Source organism: Electrophorus electricus, chromosome 10 (assembly GCF_013358815.1).
Source record: "Electrophorus electricus isolate fEleEle1 chromosome 10, fEleEle1.pri, whole genome shotgun sequence".
NCBI classification, from domain to species: Eukaryota; Metazoa; Chordata; class Actinopteri; order Gymnotiformes; family Gymnotidae; genus Electrophorus; species Electrophorus electricus.
The window spans coordinates 5,696,201-5,717,382 of NC_049544.1; the positions used below are offsets into that span (position 1 = coordinate 5,696,201).

General features: G+C 46.4%; 1 protein-coding gene and 1 long non-coding RNA gene across 2 annotated transcripts; one reads left to right on the top strand and one right to left on the bottom strand.

Moving 5' to 3' along the window:
* Nucleotides 1-323: 323 nt before the first annotated feature.
* On the top strand, nt 324-17,331 carry LOC113571198 (transcriptional repressor p66-beta-like). Its single transcript, XM_027000015.2, is given in 13 exon segments — nt 324-469; nt 855-966; nt 8,913-9,347; nt 10,277-10,403; nt 10,505-10,636; nt 11,562-11,693; nt 11,993-12,052; nt 12,054-12,164; nt 12,407-12,785; nt 13,298-13,500; nt 13,683-13,793; nt 14,018-14,228; nt 14,507-17,331. Coding segments are annotated over 11 exon segments (2,037 nt in total). The 5' UTR covers nt 324-469; nt 855-966; nt 8,913; the 3' UTR covers nt 14,644-17,331.
* Nucleotides 16,346-21,174, bottom strand: LOC113571199. The gene is made up of 2 exons (XR_003409969.2): nt 21,077-21,174; nt 16,346-18,922 (listed from the first exon to the last, which is right to left on the bottom strand). It is a non-coding gene; the product is annotated as an uncharacterized LOC113571199 (long non-coding RNA).
* Nucleotides 21,175-21,182: the final 8 nt, after the last annotated feature.

Genomic DNA, 21,182 nt, shown 5'->3' on the forward strand with positions numbered 1-21,182 from the left:
AAATCACTACGGCCAATAGCCACAACCATCCATTCACATCTCGCCGTGACCATCAACTTGTTCCCTCCCCTCCAGACCGAGACGACAACAAACCGTAACACGAGTACGTCATCGACACCCGCACCGACCAATAACTCTCCCGTCTGCGCGGCCACCGAGGGGGACGAGCGCTCGACGGGGCCCAATCAAAGCTTTTGTGTTGCTCGCCGGTGCCGGGACCAGTCGCCAGAGGTAACGGCAGCGTCTCAGCATCCCCAAACGAAACCGAAGTGAGAGGAACCTGCGGGGTAAAGGCGAGGAAGGTGAGACCGAGGATGCAGTCGCGGCCCGTGCAAAGTGAAGTCGCTTAAAAAAAAAGAAAAAAAAAAAAGAAAAAAGAAAAAAAAGGATCTTTGCAGAGTGACGGAGAGAAGGCGTGCTGATGATATAGCAAAGCACAACCGCTCCTCGAAACTGGATGTTTCATACAGTGAGATTTGTTTTTAGTTACTTAAAAGATCGCATAGAGGTGTTAACAATCCCGTGAAAGTAAATGGACATCACAGTCCTACTTATTGGAATGTGTCATAGGTGATGCGTTTTCTTCGCAGTTGCAAGTTTCAGCAGCGATTTCTGACAGTCGAATGATTTTTATCCACGTAACGCTGAGATCTGCTTTATTGTTTCTTCGTGCGTCTCTTGGGGTTAACCCAGATTGGTTAAAAAAAATGCGTTCTCCCTTCTGCGCAAGTACAGTAGCGGCGTTGTAAACATATTCAAACGGGAACGTACGGCGAATTTACGATTTAATGCGATTTTATTTATTATTATTAAAAAAAAATTTTTTTGCATTTAAATTATTATTTTTTTTTTAGCCAAGTTTGATTTCGCGCGATGTATATCGCTGTAAGTTGTGGACGGCAGAGCTCGCGGTGTAGCGCTCGCGCCGTGGGATAACATAAAGGGATCACACCATCAGCCATTTACGTAAGTGGAGACGTGTTCGCCCTCAACTTGTTTCGAGAGCATGCAAATGGCTACCTTGTAATGTCCTATTTATCACTGCGTGATGGTGGTGGGGATCGTGAGAGTCGTACTGCCAAAAGTGGTCGATCGTGGATCGTAACGGGGCTTTAGGACCAGTAACCCAGTTTGGTTGTTCGGTTCGGTTCGGTCTTTTCTTTCTTTTCTTTCTTTCTTTCTTTCTTTCTTTCTTCTTGGTTTTTTTTTTTTTTTTTTTTTTTTTTTTTTTTTTTTTTTTTTTTTTTTAAACGAACCGATTGTCGCAGTGGTAGGTTTGCGTTGTTTGTACGTGGAGCTACATTCAGTCCAAAGGAAACACGGGAACTGAGAATTCAGTAGTCTGAATTGTTTAGAGTTGTTCGTGGTCAGCGGAGCCATTTGGATGAACATCTAGCGCCAAACACTTAGTGCACATCATCTTGCTGGCGGTGGGCTAGAGCTGACAATAATAGACACTTGCACCAAGTGACCCCCACTCCCTTTAGTTAATAGACTGACTTGAAAAGATGACTTTTACATCTGACATTTATCTCCAGGCTGGTTGCTTTTGCTAGGAATCTGAATCAGCCAAGTGCGGGTTGTCGTGTATCTTGGTAAAAATTGGTTCTTAAGAAAATTAACAGAAAGCAGAACCAGAACATTATGTATATTTGTAAGAATTATTTGTAAGAATCCTTATCCACCTAACTGATCCAGAAGCCCTTACTCAGACTCCAACTGAAGCTGTTTAGACACACCTGGTCCACTGTTTGATTGTGTTGAGTTTATACATGCTTTCAAGTTTATACATACTCATTTTTTACCCCGATGACTCTTCTGAATGAGGTGTGAGTCTGTCAGCACCATGGATCGAAGTGTATAGCGTTTAATATGATTAGTCTGCTGGTATGTTGCAAATTGCTGGACATGCATGTAAGAGTGTGGCTGTTTGACAGTGGTTGTAAGGTGGACTTGGAAAGTGGAGCTTGGCAATCTTATCCAAAAAGATAAGATAAGATATGAATTCTTATCTTGTTGGCAAAGTGACACTTATGACAACTATGTTGAACACGGTTTGTTATTAAAGTATGTTATACATAGTCTGGTCTGTAATAGGGTACCTTGTTAAACTCTAAGCAAAACAGAAAATCAAAGAGAATAAACAGTTTAGGTGGCAAAACTACAGTATTTTTATACTGGCTTGTGTTTAGAATGATTATTGAAAGGCACCTTTTGATGGATGTATTGTGCCAAGTCTGTCTTTGACTTACTTCGGCATACGTCTAACCTCATAACCCTGTATGTTCAGTGCTATAGCCTGTATGAAGTATTTAAGGTTTTTGATGGTCGCCTTGAAGCCTTAAAGTTGAAGCCTTGAACTCTATTATGGTGACATTTGTTCAGTGGTTTTAAAGAAAGTAACTCAGTCACCTGACACCATTTCGGGTTCTAGCTGTCTTTATTATATTTAACATTCTTTTGTTTCATTTTATGCATGTGAAAATCAGATGCCAAGTAGAACTTTAGGCCTTGAGAGTCAAAGTTTACTTCAGGCCTTTTTTTTCCCGCCCCTCAAAGTGCCATTTTCACACACACGAATGTGTGTTTTTGTGTGTGTGTGTAGACTTTTGCATGTGAGTATGTAAATGTGATGTGCTGACCACTGTGAAGGATAATTCACTATCCTGCAGTTAGGCGTCCCACCTGAACTAGACAGAGTCTTTTTCACTTGGCATTTTGGTTTTGAAAAGACAAAGACTTGGCAGGTCTTAAAGGAGCGCAAGCAGTGCAGTGACAGTAGTGATCTCTCTCTCTCTCTCTCTCTCTCTCTCTCTCTCTCTCTCTCTCTCTCTCTCTCTCTCTCTCTCTCTCTCTCTCTTCTTCTTTTCTCCCTCTGCCTACTTTAACTGGGTCTTAAGCCAGAGTCTCTCATGTCATTGGAATGTGCCACAATTGATCATTTTGCTCATACAAGACACATACAGCTGTTCCACCTCCACCGGGCATGTGTGTACACACACACACACACACACACACACACACACACACACATATATACAGTCACAGAATCCCCAAGTGTAAACTTACAGTTGATCATATGACCCTCACCCCCACCCCCCCAATGTCTGGGATCCGTCCTAATCCCGCTCACTCGCTCTCGCACACACTTAATGGAAAACAGGAGGCCCGTTCTGGAGCCCAGGCCTGCAGTGGCCTCCCTAATGCGCCGCACGCCAGAACGACAACGCTTCCCAAGGCTGTTGCAACAAACATGGCTGGAGACGCGTGCTTGGTTTCACCAGCAGCCATATATATCATTGACCGGAAAGATGCATGGACCACCTTTGGGGACCTCGTAACTGGAATTGGCAAGGAACCATGGCCTGGGGTGACCCTGCTTTGTGCAGCACCTCCACGCCTGGCGGTTGATCCGTGTGTTGGGGTGTCGTGTGTTTGTGGGCCGAGGGCCCGGCCTACGCTCAGGGCTTCTGAAGCATCTGCAGGCAGCTCCCTGCTATTTGCAGTCTTAGACAAAAAAGCTGCGCTTTGTTTCGGGGACTTCTTCCCATTTAGCTTAACCTCTCTCTCTCTCTCTCTCTCCTTCTTTCTCCTTCTCTTTCTTTCTCGTTCTGTGCCTCGCTCCCTCTGTCCAAGGCCAGTCCTCCGTCCATCCATGTTTGCCTTGGGCTACTGCAGAAATTAAATTGATTAGTGATACCGGCTAAAAATAGATGTCCCGGTTGCCATGGCAACCCCTGGGCCGCAGTTGTTGCCTTGTTTGATGAGGACCTGTGCTTAAGTGTGGTAGTGGCGAGCGGCGACGCGGACGGTCGGACGCCACGCCCCGAGTGGCGGGTCGACACGGGCCCGCTGGTTGTGTCCTCCCCCGAGCGTCCCTTTTCCCAGGGCTGACCTGGCAGGGTGTTCCCTTTCTCAGCTTGAAACCCGCTCTCCCTCAGGTGAGCTCGTCTCCGAGGATGCCTGCCCTCTCATGCATAAGCAGCATGATGGGAGAGGGAGCTGAGGATGGTTGGGGAGCGCTGCGCCCCCAGCCTGTAAGAGAGAGGCTTTGGAATCCGCTCCGCACAAATTAGCAGCACGCCCGTCCTCTTTGCTGGCAGTCCGCTGCCGCTGTGCGCGCGCTCGTGCTCGTGTGTGTGTGTATTGTGGCGTGCGTGTGTGTGTGTGTGTGTGTGTGTGTGTGTGTGGGTTGGTGAATGGCGATGAGGATGAAGTGCTGTCAGTTGGCGGCTCTGGCGCTCATGCCAGATCTTCCATTTGGTGGGCAGGCTCTGCGCACCCGCGCCCCTGCTTCCTACGTGTGGGTGGCTTGATCAGATCTCCAGTTTGGTTTGGTGGCTGGTCTTTTGTTATCTAATCTCATCGCCATTCATGCACATATTGTAAATATGTCATTAGATTACACTTCCTCCACTTGCTTAACCCCCCACCCCCCCACCCTTCCTGACGCCATTATATCGGTGGTGTTAGATCTGTAGATTATTTGGCACTGATGCATTCTCCAGCGATGTGCTCACGTCGGTGAGTTGGAAACGAAGCTTTTGGTCGCCGGCGCTGGCCAGGCTGGTGGAGCTGTCTCGGCTGCGTGTACAGTAGGACGGAACGCCTGCTGCGCTGCCCGCCCTGTTGTTCCTCTCCTCGTTCGGCTGCCAGCTCTTAAAAGGTGCCCGGCGCTGAGCGCTGCAGAGTTTGAATAGCAGAGTTAAAGGTTAATGAATGGCTGAAATGTTGGGAGCACGTCGGCGGGTTTCTGCCTCTTCGTTTGCTGTTGCAGGAACAGCGGAATGCTAGCAGCTCCTTGGAAGAGAGTCCTGCTCTGGCTGTGAGGAAGAACGTTAGCCGTTCTCTCCTGTGCGTGTATAGCTTGTGTTTTCTTTAGTTTTGTCTTCGGATGCAAAGGAGCAGTGTGGAACTAAGCTGTGCCCTGCCCTGCCATACCCTGCCCAGTCGTCGTGTGTGTGTCCGCGTGCGTTTGTGCGCGTGATCATCGGTTTTGTTGAGTGTTCAGCTTGGTGTTTTATACCTTTTGTAGTTCACAATATATCGCTGTCACAATTACCCACTTCAGTCCTTGTTTTCTATGCGTTTGCTTGCTGGTGCTCTCGGCGCAGTCACTTGAAGCCTGCATTCTTCTGAACGTGGTCACGCGGCACAGTGGACAGGCCCTGCTCCTCATAGAGGCTTCATATGACAGTGGTAAAGGTCCGCCATGATGACCCGCACCGAGGCGCAGGAGAGGGGACGCAGCCCCCTTCTATCTTCCAGCACAGTTTCGCCCGGCACGGCGCAGGGTGTGCCTGGGGTTCGAACCTGTGGCCGAGTTACCGGGCATGCATCACCAGGGCTGTGATGTGTTTTAAGGGTGTGAGCCCAGGGCAGGAAGATGGCCAATAAAAAACAAACATATGTGCTCTTTATTAAAGACTCATCTCATTCTGCTTCTCCCTGCGTGTGAGTTTGCATTATTACTAATGATTTGATATCCACATCTGAGTGTTTGGTTTTATTATGGGATGTATGTGTTCCTTGCTATTTCCTTCACATGCTCTCTCTCCCTCCCTCCTTAAGGCTCTCTCTCTCTCTCTCTCTCTCTCTCTCTCGTTAGCCTGGCCTTTGTGACAGCACGTTGCCAGAGCGCGATGTGGACTCTCAGCAGATCTGTCTGCATTACAATAACACTTTATACAATTTATTTGCGCTTTGGCCCTCTGCACTAAGAGAATTACTCTGTATTCGCCAGTGGAAAAAAGCATCTTTGATTGTAGCATAGATATCAGTAACCAAGACCATGAGAGCGCAAATAAACTATGGCCATCGTGGATATATTCCATATTTGCCTATCAAGTATTTTAGGTCGGCGGAATTCCTGTTTTTTTAAGGTTTTCTTTCTCGTCATTTATTTTGGGGAAAATTTAATTACACTTTAACTGCCTAATAAAAATGATTGGTAGACCAAAAGTATTAATAAAACTATTTTCTCGCAGTCTTGGAAACATTTCTTTGAAATTCAGAAGGAGAACAAATCACGTCAACGTCTCGGACACTTTCACCCATCCCAGACGGTGCAGCTAAGATTACTGCCAAGTTAATGTTTTTCTGCCTTCGCATTATGTCCTCTTATTCCTCTCGATAAACTGGACAGAAGCAGAAGCTAATAGGTTAATCAAATAGTTTAATCAAATAACTAAGTGCTTATTTGGAAACATGGCGGCATATAGCTGGTTGAGGTGTTGCGCATGCGTGTGTGTGTGTGTGTGTGTAAGACTGCGTAGCTGTGTAGAGCAGAAAGGGTGGGGGCTGGGTTCACTGAGCCCGAACTGCCCAGTACAGTAGAGCGAGCTCTTTGATTGGCAGGCAGATGCAGAGTGAGCAGAGAGGAGTGTGGGGGAGGGGCAGGAGGAGGTATCGCTACACATGTGTGCCAGTCACTGAGCTCGGGCTGGCTCTCTGCTGGCATTTTAAAACTGTACTTTTTTTGTGTGTGCGCGTATGAGTGTCAGATTGTGAGAGTGGATTTGTGTGTATCCATGTGCCTGTGAGAGACAGAGAAAGTGAGAAAGCAAAAGTGTTTGTGCGTGCGTGCGTGTGTGTGTGTGTGTGTGTGTGTGTGTGTGAGTGTGTGTGTGAGTGTACGCGAGTGTACACGCAGGGGGGAGGGGGAAGTCTGAGCTAACAAAGGATCCCCACACACTGGCATGACTTGGGCTTCCGTGTGGATGTTCCTTTGTGTGGCGAGGACTGTGAGTCAGGCACTGTTCACCCTGCTCGGCCAACCTCGGCACACCCTGCGCCTGCTCTTACTCCTCCGCAAACACACACCAGATATGCACCCGATACACACACGCTATGTATTAAACACATTCGTTTGGCTTGTCTGGAGAGGGGGACGGGTTGCTTTGAAAAAAAACTCATCTGCTTAAGGAATGCAGAGGGTATAGGGTGTGTGCCTGTGTGCCTGTGTGCCTGTGTGCGTGTGTGTGTGTGTGTGTGTGTGTGTGTGTGTGTGTGTGTGTGTGTGTGTGTGTGTGTGTGTGTGTGTGTGTGTGCGTGTGCATTTGAGCATGTCGTTTACCGTACCTCCATCTTAGCACCTCCTTTCCCCTGCGATGCCAGAGCTGCTGGAGGCGTGTGAGGACTGTTGACTGGCAGAGCGCCCAGCGCTGTGCGTGTATAGAGGGAGTGTGTGTGTGTGTGTGTGTGTGTGTGCGCGCGCATATCCATGCGGTTGTGTCTGTGTGTGCAACTATGGCCTGTGCATGTATAAAGAAAGTAGGAAGCTGATTGGGGGAGAGAGAGAATATGAGAGAAGCAGCGATTATGTATTTGAAAAGAAAACGAGGGAGGACTCTTTGGAGAGGGTGTCACTTTTGACAATGAATGCATCATGCTCAAATAACAAGGCACACTCCGATTGGTTACTTTTTGCGAAGGTTTGGCTGGCTACTGCTCCGTTGTGTCATATAGCCGCACTGATTGATACGTTCGATGGTTTTACCTCCACAGGTTTTTCTTTTTAACCAGCATCACAGGAGTACTTCTCTCGCTCCCGTCTCAGACGGAGGGAAGCAGTAGGCTTGCAGCAATAAAACCGCTAGATCTCCATAAGTACCCCAACTATCAGTGCCAGTACACAAGCAGTAGTGACAGAGATACCAGAAGATTTTGAATTATACCTGTGATTTTGAATTATTCCTCCATCTGCTTCGTCTTCGCCTTCGTCTTCGTCATTTCATTCTAATGCACGCGTTTACTTCGAAAGCCAGGCAGCACTGTGAGGTCCAGGGCCGTGAGCCAATCCCAGACCGCACAGTGGCTGGGTGCTGTGGTTTCAGGCCCGCGGAGTGGCAGCCCAGGCTAACAGATTAGCGTTAGGGCTGTTGGACTTTGATGCAGGTACACTTGCTGACTTGCTCACTCAGCTCTGTTCAACGCGTCGGCATGTAGAAAGCGGTAATTTTGAAAAACGCTCCAAAACCAGATTCCTCTGAACTAGTCAAAGACGATTATATCTGAGAAGCATGTCTAATGTGCCGTTTGCTTCAGATGATCTGTGTATTGAAAGAAGTGTTTTGTAGGCCTTGCAAAAGGGCAGACTGTTTCCATTTTCTTTTTCTTTCTTTCGTGCTTTCTTCGCTCTGTCTTTCTTTCTTTCCTGACACATGGAAGTAAAGCAGAGAGCTGTTGCAGTGCTCGGGATGGCTGCGGCTATGACGTGAACGTTACGTCTGATCCGTATTGTGTACGACTAATCAGGAACGTGTGTCTCCTTCATCTATCTTCAACCTGGCTATACCTTACATTGTACAGTGTTTCCCTTCTTCATATGAACGTTGCTTTTAGGCAAAGGACATTCTGTAGGTCTTTCCACAGTACATAGTAATTTGATTTTTCTCCTGGTTGGGTTTCTTATGCAATATTAATTGTACATTTTCAGTAGGGGGCCCAAGAACAAGTGCGGATCTATTAGGAGCGTTTATGGTTCTTAAAAATTCATGGATCGAGCTCGAGACACAAGAATCTACCGTAAATGATGCAACGAACTTCTGGTTTTTTTTAAAGCGGCAAGCTCTTTAGTTACATTTTTATTGCTAGTAAAGAATAATGATAAGAAAAAAAAACATATTTTATGTCTTAATAGGGAAATATTGCTTTATTATCCTAGGAGGCAGAAGGTATTATTGTGGGGGATCTGTATTCTACACCACCATTTTACTACAAAATAAAATCAAGTCAAGTCTCTTGTAGTTTCATGGAGCTCTCCAAATTTATTTGGTGACAGGTTAGTTTTAGCACAAATTATTTGTGCCAGAAATCCCATGTGTTTTGTCAAATGGCAAATTCTTGAGCTGTATTTTTTTGTTTTGTTTTGTTTTTTTTGTGTGTGTTTTGGGGTGTTTCACCTCTTCCAGGATGGACCGCATGAGTGAGGAAGCCCTGCGACTGAACCTACTGAAGCGTGGTCTGGAGGTGGTGGATGAGCGTGGCCGCCCTCAGGACGATATCCTGCCCAAGCGCCTCAAAGTGGAGGGCCATGAAGCCATGGAGCGGCTCAAGATGCTGGCCCTGCTGAAGCGCAAGGACCTGGGCAGTCTGGAGGGCAGCTCTGGGGCCCTGGGCGACCTTCGGGGCGACCTTCGGGGTGACCTTCGGGGCGACCTGAGAGGCGACCTGAGAGGCGACTTGCGGGGCATGGCCGGCGGTAGCCACACCCCACTGGCGTACGCCACATACGAGGAGAAGCTGAATGGCAGCGTGAGGGCGCCGCCCACTGCCCACTCCCTGGTGACCCGTGGCGGGAAGGAGAACATCAGCGACGAGCCCGTGGACATGAGTGCTAAGAGGAGGTGAGCGCAGGAGAGCAGGCTTCAGAGTCACTGGACGACTCTAAAAAACTTGTCTCCCAGTGCATCTGCTCTCTCAGTGAGACTCTTATGTTCAGCTGTCAACCAGTGTGCTGGAAAATGAAAGAGGTGGATTTGGCAAAAATTGGAAAGCACAGTACAATTTTGGCTGTTACCTGTTTTTTTTGCCTACATGTCACAGAGATCTGATTTTTTTTTCTAAGTATATTTTCAAATCATACGATTAAGACATGCTTATATGTGGTCCTATGCAGGACGTATACAGAATATGATCCATAGCTATATGACCCCAGAGCAAACTATGTCCCAACACATGGTACTTCTCTCCTGTCCTCTCACCTTGGTCTGTGCACATCTGTCCACAGTAGTGACTAGCTGCTGAAGGCCTGTGCACATCTGTCCACAGTAGTGACTAGCTGCTGAAGGCCTGTGCACATCTGTCCACAGTAGTGACTAGCTGCTGAAGGAGCTACAGCCATTTCTATCTTTATCCTAAACATCTGAGGAAACGCAGCATGTCATCTTTTCAGCAAACACTTGTAACACCAGTTTATTCCTTTTAGTATTTCAGTGATGTTTGTAGATGTTATTGTTCACGTATTCGAGTTAGTTTACACGACCTTATTGTTATTGTAAATGCGAACATCTGGGCCATTTCAGGTCAGAGGTGTGTTTACACTGATGACGCGTCACTTGCGAACACTGAATGTGAACAGTCAAGGCAAAAAGATCGGATCCGAGTCAAAACATTAAAGCCTGTAATGTGAACAAAGCTCCGGAGGTCTTGCAGATGAGGTTAATGTAACAGCCAGCAGCAAGCTACCATTCCTACCAAATAGCGTTTGCGTGAGAAGATCCGGGGTTTTGCCCATGGCCACCTGCTGACCCTGAGATGCTGTTTGTGGTGTCAGTGTCGTGGATCGAGATCGCCACACCCCGTCTCCAGACGTGATCGTCCTGTCCGACAATGAGGCGTCCAGCCCTAAAGGAGCGGGCAGAGAGGAGCGGGCCAAACCCGTCAACCTGGACATGTTCAAGGTACCGAGGGCGTGTGGGGAGGGGCTCACAGCCGAGCGTCGGGAGGTGACGTGTCGGCTGCGTATGGAGCGCATACGTGTGTTTGTGTGCGTGTGTTGCAGGGGAAGAGTGTAGCGGAGCGACAGCGGGTGATCAAGGCCCTGAGGGAGGAGCTGAGGCTGGAGGAGGCCCGTCTTGTGCTCCTGAAGAAACTCAGACAGTCTCAGCTACAGAAGGAGAACCTCGCCCACAAGGTCTCTCCCTCCCTCCCTCCTCTCTCTCCCTCTCTCTCTGTTTCTTTCTATGTTCCCTTTTTTCAACATTTTTACGACAGCTTACATGTGCAGCTTATTAATCAGGGGAGTGCTGTATTCAGTAAAATTCAGGTTCTTTATTTTTGGAAGGCCGGGACGCTGGGAAGTTTACTTTGGTTATGTGGAACGTCCCCCATACGTGTTTTAAATGAAGTATAGCTGCTGGACAGGTATGGTTGCTGCAGACTCGTGTCTCACCATCTGTGTCCACCTAAGCAGAATGATGTAATATCAGATCTCGGCGTCTGATTGGCAGAGGCAGGCTACTGTTTACACAGATAGTGTCCCTTCGTTGTTCTTTTCCAGAAAGAGGGACTGTGGAGTGGAAGTATGGAATGGTAGGGAAGCCTGTTAGATCAGTTAAAAAAAAAAAGTACATCACACTTCATGGGTCAGGAATCAGCATTCTGTATGGGCTAAGTCAGAATTTTATTTAAATGTAACATAATACTTTGAGCTAAGAACAAAAAAGGCTCAAATTATGCAGACATTTTTTTTCACACAGGGAGCATCACAAAATGCTTGTTGTAAGATTTAATGTATTTTTTCTGCTTTTGTGCTTTTAAATTATTGAGGAATATCAAAAATTAATCTTATCACTGTGATAAATTTATTGTAATAAATGTTTAATGGTAACAGGAAAAAGCTCAGTAGTATCTAACGTGTCAAAACCTGAGCATTTTAAATAATGAGAACACTGGAACTTTATGGCAGTCTTCACTCTGTGCATTTATTATATGTTGGAGTGTAGGAGTTATTGCCAAACCTTTGCCAAACCTTTTTGAAAATGTACTGGAATTGAACAGGTTATGGTAAGTGGTTTGTCAGGTGGGCGGGCACTCTGACGCGTGTGTAAATGTGCCAGGTGTCCGTGGTGCAGAGCAGTACTTCCTCCGTGCAGCCCTCCAGCCACGCCTCCCAAGCCAGCGCCAAGCTGCCAGTCAGAGCCGGTCACACTCACCACAGTGGTGACTCGCAAAGCCTCCGTGCTGCCCAGGTCAGGAGTGCGTGCACACACACACACACACACACACACACACACACACACACACACACTCCATTGCACAAACCAGCTCAGTGTTCGCCGCCCAACACATACACGAGTACGTACAGCAGGGCTTCTGGATGAAAAGGCGTCGTGTAGCGTGTGGCCTGTGAAGGAGCCGTGTGAGTGCAACTTCATAAGGTTCATGAAACATCAGCGGGTATGCACAGCCCGTGACTGCCATCTCATGGCCGGGAATAAAACTGGCGAAGATGCCGAGGTGTGTGTAGTGAGCGTTTATCTCTGCGCAGGGTCAGAGTGTGATCCGCTCCGCGGCCAGCACCTCTGTGCCCCAGATGATGATGTCGCACGCGCGTGGTTGCCCCCGAGCCCGGGCAGCTGCAGGGCCAAAGGGTGGCGGCCAAAGCAAGCAGCATGCGCACGCCCACGGCCAGCATCGGCAGCTCTGTCGCCTACCAGCAGGTACTGCCTGCAAATGCATGAATGTGTGCGTTGTGTTGTGTGTGAGAGAGACAGGTTATTATACAAACCCACTGGCACCTATTACAGGGTTCTAGTCAGTTTATTTTGTTTATCCGACACTATCCTGACTGCTCTTAGCGAGACATTTTGCACTTCAAACAGCAATTAACACGTGGTGTGTGTGTGTGTGTGTGTGTGTGTGTGTGTGTGTGTGTGTGTGTGTGTGTGTGTTTGTTTTGCAGGCATCCAGTCAGCAGGTGTCGGTGTCACAGCGGTCCAGTTCCTCTTCTATGTACATGAACTTAGCGCACATGCAGGCAGTAGGCGTGGCCGGAATGGCTGGCGGGGTAGGTGTGGCTGGGGTGACGGGCGGGGTGGGCGTGGCCGGGGTGGGCTCCTCCCCGCTGGCCAGCGCTAGCTCCAGCTCTGTGGCGGATGTGGCCAGCAGTCAGGCTGCAGCCAAGCTGGCGCTACGCAAGCAGCTGGAGAAAACGCTGCTGGAGATCCCGCTGCCCAAGCCGCCCGCGCCCCTGCTCCACTTCCTGCCCTCCGCTGCCAACTCCGAGTTCATCTACCTGCTTGGCTTGGAGGAGGTGGTGCAGAGCGTCCTCGACAGCCAGGGTGAGAGCCGAAGCCTCAAAACGGGCGGCACCCCGGGCTAGCCCGCGCATGGGCCGCGCTCTGGGCTATGCTCTGGGCTGCCCTGAACTTGTGTGTCTTTGGTATTTGTTTTTTATTTCTAGCAGAGTAGCTCTACGCACTGGTGGCTTCTTGAGTTCAGTAGTTCAGTAGCACCATCTGCCTGCCGAGCCACCTTCTTGTCACATATTGTGCACCCACCGTTCTTTTATTAAAATGCCCCCACACAGCTTTGCCCTCTAAAATCGGGGTCCTTATGAAAGCCATATGCTCTATGTATATTTCGTATTGTACATTATCCATAAATTAACACTAGAGCCTCTCTAGGCTTGTGCTGATACGTTTTGCATCTTAATATTTATAAATAGCTTTTTCCCCTTCAGACTACTGAATTTGTGTGTGTGTGTGTGTGTGTGTGTGTGTGTGTGTGTGTGTGTGTGTGTGTGTGTGTGTGTGTGTGTGTGTGTGTGTGTTGTGTGTGTGTGTGTGTGTAGGTAAGCTGCGTGGGCCATTTGGTGGTATGGAACCCTTTGCTTGTGCTCAGTGCAAGACTGACTTCACTCCGCACTGGAAGCAGGAGAAGGGTGGGCGCATCCTCTGTGAGACATGCATGACGTCCAATCAGAAGAAGGCCCTAAAAGCCGAGCACACCAACAGGCTGAAGAACGCCTTTGTGAAAGCTCTGCAGCAAGAGCAGGTACTGAAGAGGAGGACCTGGAAGCAGCTGCAGCTAACTGACCCAGCTACAGAGCAGAACACAAAGATTCCTCCGCTCATGTACAGTTGCTTGTTGTCTTTCTGTGTGTGTGTGTGTGTGTGTGTGTGTGTGTGTGTGTGTGTGTGTGTGTGTGTGTGTGTGTGTGTGTGTGTGTGTCGTAGGAAATTGAGCAGAGGTTGCAGCAGCAGGCTGCCTTATCCACCAGCCCCACGGTGTCTGCAGCCAGTGTGAACAAAGCCGAGTCCATGATCAGACACCACACCATCAGACAGGTAGACACACACACACACACACACACACACACACACACACACACACTACACTGTTCATCGTCATTGTAAAATCAATATGCACCTCCTCCATGTGTTCCCTGAATAAAAACCTTCTTTGGAGGCAGGCAAAGAGAAAACATCTTTGACAGTCTTCTGAGGAGGTTCGTCCCGTAGTGACACCCCAGGCTGGTGTGCATCACGTGCATGTGTATTGGTGCCCGCAGGCCTCTCAGACGCAGGCTGCTCCATCCCAAGTGTCCGCGCAGCGTACTGCGCCCCCTGCTGGCTCTGGGTCGGCGCACGGCGTGCTCTCCAGCTTTGCCCAGGCCTCCCAGCTCACCCTGCCTGGCGGCATTATGGGAATGAGCGGCAAACACTCGGCCTCCAGCGCCCGGGCGCAGCACGACAGCCGACACCAGCTCTACAGCATCCCCGGTAAGCACATGCTCGTGGGCGTTGTCCTGTGCATCTTCCTTGGAAAAATTTGAAGTCCTCGCTGGCTGGCGGTCTTCTGCTCAAACTTTGTTCTGCATTAATTAAGGCTCATTGACAAAGTAGGTGGCAAAGTAAATGTAGATTTGGCATGTCAAAGATTATATCATAGTCAGTGACTGACAGGGACATGCAAATGCTATGAGTAGATCTCCGCCTGTCTCACCTTCTCTCTCTTCCTCTCTGCTTCTTTCTCATCAATGTCTCTCTGTCTCATCTAGGAGTGAACATTGCCTACTTGAGCCCTGGTGCTGTTGGAGGTCATAAGTCGTCCAGCTTAGCAGACAGGCAGCGAGAGTACCTGCTGGACATGATCCCACCCCGCTCCATATCCCAGTCCATTACTGGGCAAAAATAAACCTCCGCCCTCACACCTGCACACACACGCACACACCCGAGTTAACAGAAACTCATTCACACATACTCTATCTCTCACTCACTCACATACACACGCGCGTGCACACACACACACACACACACACACACACACACACAGCCACTCTTCTCAATACAAATTTACACATGCTTTCTCTCTCTTTCTCCCTAACTCACTTAGTGAAGTGCACGCACTTACACGCGCGTGCACGCACTTACACACGCGCGTGCACACACACACACACACACACACACACACACAGCCACTCTTCTCAATACAAATTTACACATGCTTTCTCTCTCTTTCTCCCTAACTCACTTAGTGAAGTGCACGCACTTACACGCGCGTGCACGCACTTACACACGCGCGTGCACACACACACACACACACACACACACACAGCCACTCTTCTCAATACAAATTTACACATGCTTTCTCTCTCTTTCTCCCTAACTCACTTAGTGAAGTGCACGCACTTACACACGCGCGTGCACGCGCACACACGCCATCCCTATTTCCTGTTGCATGCAGTGCCTGTCTGTCTGCTTACAAGCTAATCTTTCTGTGTAACACAATCAGTGACTGTAAGTGGTGAACTCCAGTCACTCTCTGCAAGTATGCAAACCCCCTCCACACAGCTTCACTCCATGCTCTCCCGTCACTCCACACCGCTATCACTCTGAACGGGGGGGTGTGGATACGCTTTTCCTTATGATGTCTTTTTAATTTCAGCATTGATATTTTGGAGGTGGGTGTGGATGTGGCTGTGTGTCTGACCGGGTGCAAAATGTGTGGTACCAGTGTGTACAGTGAGAGAAAAACTCCAGGTAAATGCATTGAAACTTTTGTAAATCTGCATCGAATGAATTTAAATGTACAACATAATTTTTCTTTCCCTGAAAGCAACTATCATTGCTTTAAAAGAAGATGGGATTTAAATGAATATGCTTTTTATTCTAATATCACTATGTGGAGAGCTTTGGTTTCCATGGATACTTTTAGCTGAAACTGCAATACCTGATCACCGTATCCTAAAGGTGGCTTTCCTAAGTGTTCTGGTCTGTGAAGACTCCGTGGAAACGCCATCACTGTCAGGGCACTTCTTGTTTCCAGGGTTCTGTTTCAGCTTGGCCTGGTACGCGAGTCTTCTGAGTTGCCAGTTATTGATTTGTGATGTATTATACACTCAGACTGCTGCCAGGCCACATTGACCATCTCACCCTCCTCCCTCCTAACACATGCACGCACTTTACGCAAGCTCACGTGGACGTATATCGTTTATTTTATGGTGATCTCCAAATGCGTCAGTCCAGATCATTTTCAGATGGAAATACTTAGAATGAAGTTGATGGAAGTCCATCTTCGACTTTACAGAATCTGTAAGTCAGGCTGTTACTTTTGATGGTAAGTATTTTGAATCATAAAGGTGCGGATTGCCGGATTTTCTTCTTTTCATCACGTAGTCTAATGAACAGAGGAATGTCCTACGTACTGCCCCTTTAAGAAAACAGTGCAATATTGTGAGGCACAGGGATGAAGTAATTTTTTATTTATTTGACTGAAATGTAATCCGTTCTTTTGGCCCTGTACCATAATGGGAGAATGCCTCTTTCTGTGTTCTCTCTTAAACAGATATCTTGGCTTAATCTTCTTTTGTGAAGAATGTACAGTATACAGTGGTATGTTCCCAAAAGCCTTGCCTTTTTTATTTCATTATACAACATGACCCAAGGTGCATTTGTTGACTGAAAGAAAAAAAAAAAAAACTTCATATCTGTAAAGCTGATTTTTAAAAAGCATTTCTTATGAAATACATGTAAAAACTTTCTGCTAGAAGTTTGTCATTTTGTGAGTAATGCCCTCCTGTATCTTACTTTACTTGGAAACTTGTCAAGGTTTTATGAATATTAAACTTATAACAAGTATTAAAAATACTTATTTGCATGGACAGACATATTGTTAATAATGTATTGTAAATATGCCTCTTTAGCCTTCAGGGCACAAAACGTGAAATCAACACATTTGTACATTGTATAAAAAAAACATTCAAAAAACAAAAGCCATTGATATTGTGAGTGTCATTTTGTCATGTGATCCCTGTGTAGTACTACACAAAATGTATGAGGTTATCGTTTTCTTTTGATTCATTCTCAAATATACTTTCATCTCCACTGTATTGGTTGTACTATGTGCTGTGTGCTTCATCCACCTGGGTCCCTTTGTTATTAAACTATTGGAAGATTTACATGTCCACAATATTTCACTTAACTGTCTGTGTTGAAGTTGATGCTTTTAAGTTATTACACCACCGTTTGTACATTTAATTTGTTGTACATTGGTTAAAAAAAAAAATTGGGGGAGGGGGGGATCTCTCGGAACAGCTCGAATATTCTGCTGTCTTTGGCAAGCAAAGATGCTCTTGGTACTTTCATGTTTGTCCTGGAAAATGACGGCCTGTGCTCCACCCAGGCTGAGAACTTCTACTCTTCAAGTCCTTTTGTATCATTTGTTGTCGCAAAAGCAACGTGCCATGTTTTCTGTGGATGGATGAGCTGAATGGGAGAAGTGAGCAGAGGCATGAATACAGACTTGTTTTCTTGCGGGACAAATGTTGCGCCATATAATTTCAGTAAATAAACTTACAATAAAGAATAAAGGAAGTACATCAGCTTTGTACTCGCCTGGCCCCAATGTTTTTGTGGCTTTGTCAGATTTTCAACTGATCATGTTCGAGTGTTTTGTTTTTAGATATGTTTTATTCAATCAGCTGAATATGTTTGGGCGTAAAAACATATTTGCATAAATTGGGATGGCAAAAAAGCATAAACTGATGGTCTGGCTCCATCCGTCATGTTTCAAATGGAGTCTGTTTCCTTGGTTTTACCCTAATTATGTTTCTAACATTGGCTTTTGCTGTCTGGACAGCAGATGAGGAAGTAGGTTTCAAAAACATGGTGCAGGTGCATTTCAAAATGAAGGCAGTGGGGTCATAATGTCCAAATTTTGGTTGCTTCTCGATTCTTACATTCATTAACTAACCCCCCAAAAAAAGTTATTTTACAGATACTCAGATAAACATTCGGTATCTACAACTATTCTTAACAATCTTTGACATCATACAGATCACAGATAAATAACTTTAGACGTTCAGTAGTATTAATACTGTTATAGCTGAAATTAAACTTCAGTGATTTCAGAAGTTTCCCCTGCATATTTCCCATGGTTTTACACCAATCGGCCATAGCATTAGAACAACCTAGCTAGTACTGTATGGGTCCCTCTTGTGCAGCCAAAACAGCTCCGACCCACTGACACCATTAGACCTCTGAAGGTGGCCTGTGGTATCTGGCACCAAGATGTTAGCAGCAGATCCTTTGTTTTTCCAGTACATCCCACAGATGCTCAATTGGACTGAGTTCTGGGAAATTTGGAGGGCAAGTCAACACCTTGAACTCCTTGCCATGTACCTCAAACCATTCTTGGAACAATTTTTGCAATGTGGCAGGGAACATTACTCTGTTGAAAGAGGTCACTTCCATTAGGGAATACACTTACCATGAAGAGGTGTACTTTGCATGCAACAATGTTATGTAGGTGGTACAGTGGTGAAGCAACATCTACACGAATGCCAGGACCCAAAGGTTCCCAGCAGAACAGTGCCCAGAGCATCACAGTACCTCTTCTTCCCATGGTGCATCCTGGTGCCATCTCTTCCTCATGTAAGCAGCACACATGTACCTGGCCATCCACATGATGTAAAAAAAAATGTGTATCATCAGACCAGACGCCCCCCCAATTGTTCCACGGTCCAGTTCTGATGTTAATGTCCCACTGTAGGGACTTTTGGTGGTGAACAGGTAAGCATGTGCACTCTGACCGGTCTGGAGCTATGCAGCAAGCTGTGATGCACTGGGTGTTCTAGCAATTTGTGCTACAATAGCTCTTCTGTAAGAACGAACCAGACAAGCCTTCACTTCCTACGCCCGTCAACGAGCCTTGGGCAGCCATGACCTTGTGGTTTACCAGTTGTACTTCCTTGGACCACTTTTGGTAGGCACTCTCCACTGCATACCGGGAGCACTCCACAGGACCTGCTGTTTTAGAGAGGTTCTGACTGGGTCATCTAGCCACCACAATTTGGTCCTTGACAAGGTTGCAGTTATCCTTACGCTTGCCAATTTTTCCTGCTTCCGAACACATCAACTTCAAGAACTCACTGTGCACTTGCTGCCTAATACATCCCAGCCCTTCACAGGTGCCACTGCAAAGAGATAATCAGTGTTATTCAAAGTCAATGCTTTTAATATTGTGACTGATTGGTGTATACTCAGCATAAGTGGTTTATTAATGGGATTGAGGTGTGGTGTGACCATATAGAAAATAATAAATGACAACTACCACGCCTGAGTAAGATGAATAGTTCTGGCATAATCATTATACTTACTCTGGGATATAGGCTTCATTACAAAAGATGAGAGCTAGGCCTCCTTTTATTTTGATGTTGAACTAAATCTTGTTCGTATGAATTATTCCTTAGCCCATTCAATACGCATGAAAAGCTGAGTTCTGTCGCTAATGGCATAATCTATCGAGTTTGTAAAGTATGTAGTTACTAGAAGATCCAGGAGAGGGCGCCGCAGGGCAGCAACGTTACCGCGTGAACCGTAATAAAGGCATCAAGCGCCGCTGAATCCGTGTGTAGAACACTGTAGCGCACCCGTCTGAGCATGCGCTGAAGCGGTCTGCTCGTTTACTCATTCACCAGTACCCCCACCCCCAGAGCTACCCTATATAGAGCACGACACGGAGTATCTGTCAGGGAGACGGACAACAGTATCTTACGTTAGAAGTATAGCATTGCGACCTTTCGTCGCGTAAACTGAACATGAACGGAAATAACCTGGGTTACACTCTCCACTCGAAACTGTACGGATTTTGCTGTGCACATCGGTCGGTGTCACTGCGCCACCCACCACAAGTAAATTCTCAAGTAAAAATCTGTAAAGCACCTGCAATTAAGGGGACCAGTGGGAAACCCCCCCAAGTGTTCTTACAGTGAACGTCTGTAAGTTTAATTGCGCTTATTTTGCATAGGATACCTGTTAGGCAGACCACAGAAAGGCTAGAATTCGGACAACACCAACTTGCACACAATATATTTCAGCGTTCGTCGAGCAAACTGGCCAGAACAAGTACAAAAAAACCCCCAAACAGATTAGAGATTAGAGATGAAGACAGATTAGAGATGGTTTACAGCTACAAATGTGTTTATTTAATAATACATTGCTCTATAGCTACATCCACGTTCCCATTTATGAATAAAATACTACTGAGCGAAATACTGTAATGATTATTTTATTGAGCACGAGTTTAAGTTATTCTGGCTCGCATTACATTAACATTGTGTGACCGCTACCTAGTTAATATAGCGGTGCCGAAAGTTAACATTTCTGTTAACTGGCAAACCTTACTAAGTACAAACATCTGCCTTAGTAAACCGTTATGCGTTGTGGTACCTTTTCCCGTAAGCAGTGTACATCGTTCACTAGCATGAATATGGAGCACTGCGGGTAAATATAGTGAAGTATATAGTGAAGTATATAGAGGATCTGAACCAATATAGTGAAGTATATAGAGGATCTGAACCAATATAGTGAAGTATATAGAGGACCTGAACCAATATAGTGAAGTATATAGAGGGCCTGAACCAAGATAGTGAAGTACATAGAGGACCTGAACCAATATAGTTAAGTATATAGAGGACCTGAACCAATATAGTGAAGTATATAGAGGGTCTGAACCAATATAGTGAAGTATATAGAGGACCTGAACCAATATAGTGATGTATATAGAGGACCTGAACCAATATAGTGATGTATATAGAGGACCTGAACCAATATAGTGAAGTATATAGAGGACCTGAACCAATATAGTGAAGTATATAGAGGACCTGAACCAATATAGTGAAGTATATAGAGGACCTGAACCAATATAGTGATGTATATAGAGGGCCTGAACCAATATAGTGATGTATATAGAGGACCTGAACCAATATAGTGATGTATATAGAGGACCTGAACCAATATAGTGACGTATATAGAGGACCTGAACCAATATAGTGAAGTATATAGAGGGCCTGAACCAAGATAGTGAAGAATATAGATGACCTGAACCAATATAGTGAAGTATATAGAGGACCTGAACCAATATAGTGAAGAATATAGAGGATCTGAACCAATATAGTGAAGAATATAGAGGACCTGAACCAATATAGTGAAGTATATAGAGGGTCTGAACCAATATAGTGAAGTATATAGAGGATCTGCGCTGTCCACTGGAAATTCGGACACTACAAAATGGCTGACACTCTAAAACAGAGCACTAAACGGTAAGCAGGGGTGGATTTCGGACATACCGCCAGCCTCGCCCAGCTTCTGCATGCCGCAGAGGTCTTGTTCCGAGACTCGAATGAGCAGAGCAGGGCTCGACCGATCCTCTGCATTCACAAGCAGAGGAAAGAT